This window comes from Nerophis lumbriciformis, linkage group LG31 (assembly GCF_033978685.3).
Source record: "Nerophis lumbriciformis linkage group LG31, RoL_Nlum_v2.1, whole genome shotgun sequence".
NCBI lineage: Eukaryota > Metazoa > Chordata > Actinopteri > Syngnathiformes > Syngnathidae > Nerophis > Nerophis lumbriciformis.
Window position 1 is genome coordinate 20,604,236 of NC_084578.2, and position 4,027 is coordinate 20,608,262.

General features: G+C 43.1%; 1 protein-coding gene across 1 annotated transcript; it reads right to left on the reverse strand.

The window, feature by feature from the left end:
- Positions 1–2,364: 2,364 nt before the first annotated feature.
- Positions 2,365–3,529, reverse strand: LOC133574137 (trace amine-associated receptor 1-like). The gene is made up of 2 exons (XM_061926214.1): positions 3,357–3,529; positions 2,365–3,190 (listed from the first exon to the last, which is right to left on the reverse strand). The coding sequence occupies exons 1-2, from the start codon at positions 3,527–3,529 to the stop codon at positions 2,365–2,367; spliced, it is 999 nt and encodes a 332-aa protein (XP_061782198.1).
- Positions 3,530–4,027: the final 498 nt, after the last annotated feature.

Here is a 4,027-nt window from a genome sequence, read left to right on the forward strand (position 1 = left end):
GTACTATAAGTTATTACGACTTTTGTTATTTTAGTTTCTGGAATTGTTGTCATGTCTGTGTAATCATGTTTTGTTTTAGTCATGTTTTGTTTTGTTTAGTTATTGGACTCTTTAGTTTCTGGCTTTTCACTCCCTTGTCTTGTTTCCATGATTACCCATTAGTTTCACCTTTTCCATGTTTGGACTCATTGTGCACTCTTGTTTGTCACCATAGCAACCCATTAGTTTTCACCTGTCACGTCACGCACCTGTTTCACGTTTTGAGTCACGCACCTGTTTTCGTTAATCATGTCTGTAGTATTTAAGTTCATTGTTTTCAGTTTGTCTTTCTGGTGACATCCCGCATTTATGCTCTTCATACCCCTGACTCTCTGCTTCACACTTTGTTTACCTCTGCGCACTTCATGCCATGTCCAAGTAAGTTGTTTCTATTCATGCCACATTTAGAGACTTTTGTTCATGTCCTTAGTTTTTTTGCCCACGTGCAAGTATTTGTTTTCATAGCCAAGTTGTTTTACCTCCGCTGTGAGCGCCTTTTGTTTATACCTTTTTGTATTTTTTTGAGTTAGAATTAAAATGTATTCACCTTCACGCCATGTCTGGTCCAAATCATTTGCACCACGGGAGAACAAACCTAGCCATAGTCCAAGTCTTGACAATTGTGTTATTTTTTTCGCCTTTTTTTTGTTTTGTTTCCTGAAATTTTAATTCATTTCTTGAAATGTTCCTGTGTTTTGCTCTTTCAGGCCATCATAGATTTTTATTGTTCTGCAGCAATGACAATAAAGTATATTCTGACCTCAGCAAAACAATGTGGCCTCAGGTTGAATTAAAATACACACCAGAATTACAAATCTATCTAAACCAGAGGTGTCAAACGTACGGCCTGATCCGGCCCGCCAACAGGTTCGAACAGGTTTTATCCGGCCCGCAGGATGAGTTTGCTAAGTACAAAAATGAGCCGAAATTTTTTAATGAAAGAAACTGCTTTTCTAAATGTGTCCATTAGATGTCGCAATAGCAATTCTTTGTATCTTTGTAGATGATGCTACATTTGTACAAAATAAACCACGTGATGTTAGTGCACCAGTCGAGGAAAATTAGCCATCCATCCATCCATCCATCCATCCATCCATCTTCTTCCGCTTATCCGAGGTCGGGTCGCAGGGGCAGCAGCCTAAGCAGGGAAGCCCAGACTTCCCTCTCCCCAGCCACTTCGTCCAGCTCTTCCTGTGGGACCCCGAGGCGTTCCCAGGCCAGCCGGGAGACATAGTCTTCCCAACGTGTCCTGGGTCTTCCCCGCGGCCTCCTACCGGTCGGACGTGCCCTAAACACCTCCCTAGGGAGGCGTTCGGGTGGCATCCTGACCAGATGCCCGAACCACCTCATCTGGCTCCTCTCGATGTGGAGGAGCCGCGGCTTTACTTTGAGCTCCTCCCGGATGGCAGAGCTTCTCACCCTATCTCTAAGGGAGAGCCCCGCCACCCGGCGGAGGAAACTCATTTCGGCCGCTTGTACCCGTGATCTTGTCCTTTCGGTCATAACCCAAAGCTCATGACCATAGGTGAGGATGGGAACGTAGATCGACCGGTAAATTGAGAGCTTTGCCTTCCGGCTCAGCTCCTTCTTCACCACAACGGATCGATACAGCGTCCGCATTACTGAAGACGCCGCACCGATCCGCCTGTCGATCTCACGATCCACTCTTCCCTCACTCGTGAACAAGACTCCGAGGTACTTGAACTCCTCCACTTGGGGCAAGATCTCCTCCCCAACCCGGAGATGGCACTCCACCCTTTTCCGGGCGAGAACCATGGACTCGGACTTGGAGGTGCTCAGTCGAGGAAAATTAGCAAACTACATAAATAACATATTTTTATCCTTATAGATTGAAAATAAATTAAAACCAATGAGTTGACTGATGAACATTATCGCATAATTAATTCAAAAAGCATAAATAACGACAAATAAAGGTACACTACTATAAACCGCAAAATGTAAGTGTAAAAAAAACCCAACAACATTATGATTTGTACATTTTCAGAATGTGCTTGTTCAATTTTTAAACAAAGAAAACAATCTGAAGTTGTCTTTATTTTTAAGTTACCATGCCGTGATTTTACCAGTCCGGCCCACTTGGGGGTAGATTTTTCTCCATGTGGCCCCCGATCTAAAATGAGTTTGACACCCCTGATTTAAACAATGCCAGACTTAATTGTCTTATACAAGAAACACACATCCATTGTTTTCAATAACTGACATAAAGACCTTGAAACTCTTATTTTAATATAAGTATCAGTACTCTACATAGCAGTTGAGTATTCCATTCTGAAGATGAAACAACACAGAGAACAGGAAGAACATTCAATTAGTCAACAGTATGTTGTCACCCCAGGAGCCAGGCAACAGTATGTCTAGGGTGAAAATGTGGCGAACAGCTTTTCTAAACCATGGATAAAACCAGGCATAGATCAATGGGTTCAAACAGGAGTTGAGATAGTACACATTGAGCACATGTGTTGCAAATATGGCACTTATCAAGCGGTCACCTGTGAGACTGACAGTGTAATAAGGACAGAAACACATGAGGAAGACCAGGACCAGGACACCAAGAGTCCTGGCTGCCTTCAACTCGGATGTCTTTGGTCTTACGGTGACCGAATGCTGTACTTTGACTGATGTAACATGAGAGCGCATGGCTCGGGCCTGAGACACAGCAACCACAAACACTCTCATGTACAGAGTGATGATGATGCTGAGAGGAAGGATGAAGCTCACAACAACGTCAACAATTCCTGCATAATAGTCAATAAAGATGATGCACTCTCCATGACATGATTTATACTTCCCAGGATGAGTTAGCTCATCCTTCAGAATGATGCTGCTGTATAGGAGAGAAACTAACCAACAAAGACAAACACAAAGTTGAACTCTTTTCACAGTGACTTTGGTGTTATAATGCAGAGGATCACAAATAGCAACGTAGCGGTCCGCTGATATCAGCACCATGTTTCCTAATGAGGCAGACGTTACTATGAAAGTTGAGAAATTATACAAAGAACACAGAATATCACTAAGGATCCAGCAGGACGTTTTCAAGTAGATCTCGACAGGCCACAGCAGGATGCCAACTAGAAGGTCGGAGGCAGCAAGAGAGAGGAGGAGGAGGTTGGTGGGAGTGTGGAGCTGCCTGGAGACAAACCACAGTTAAAGACAAGCTAGAGAAGATCTTGACAATTACACTCAAAGGACATATCAAGAGAATGATGGATGAATAACCACAGATGTACAAATGCCACATTTTAACACAAACTATATAATACATCAGCTAAGCATTGAAAACAGTCAATAAGTGCCTGAAGTGGGAGACAGAGATGATGACCAGGAGGTTGAGAACCACAGTGAAGACGCAGATGATATACAGCAGAACACTCAAAAGAACACCGTCAGACCAATGAGACATGGGCTTCCTGCAGGAGATGTTGATGAGTTGTGGAAAGCAGAGCTCCGATTGTTCCTCTGTCTCCATCACCAGGGAGACGAAGGAACGAGAAGCTGGAGCTCTGGCAGATTTCTAAACGAAGGTCTTTCAATTTATATCCACCTATAGCTTCATCCCTCCCCTCTGTCAATGTCTCACTTGGTCATTCTCCTCCCTTCGTTTCCTTTGATCGTCCCTCTCGTGCGGCCCGGTACTAATTGATCCACAGACCGGTACCGGGCCGTGGCCCTGTGGTTGGGGACCACTGCCATAAGGGACAAGCGGTAGGAAATGGATGGATTATTGGGAATACAAAAAGGCCCAACTCATAAAAGTGCAAAAAATAAATATTTGTAGATCAAGTTGAGAACTATCAGTCGGTTTTTGTTATGTTTTCATGTTTGTTTTATGCCTTTTTTGTCAAAAATAACTGGGTTTTTTTTATATGGCAAACACAAAATATGCTATATTTTCCCCTTGAAATATTTCAAAGTGAAATATTTGATGTCAAGTAATTAGAGCCTGAAAAAGGTCAATAATTCATGA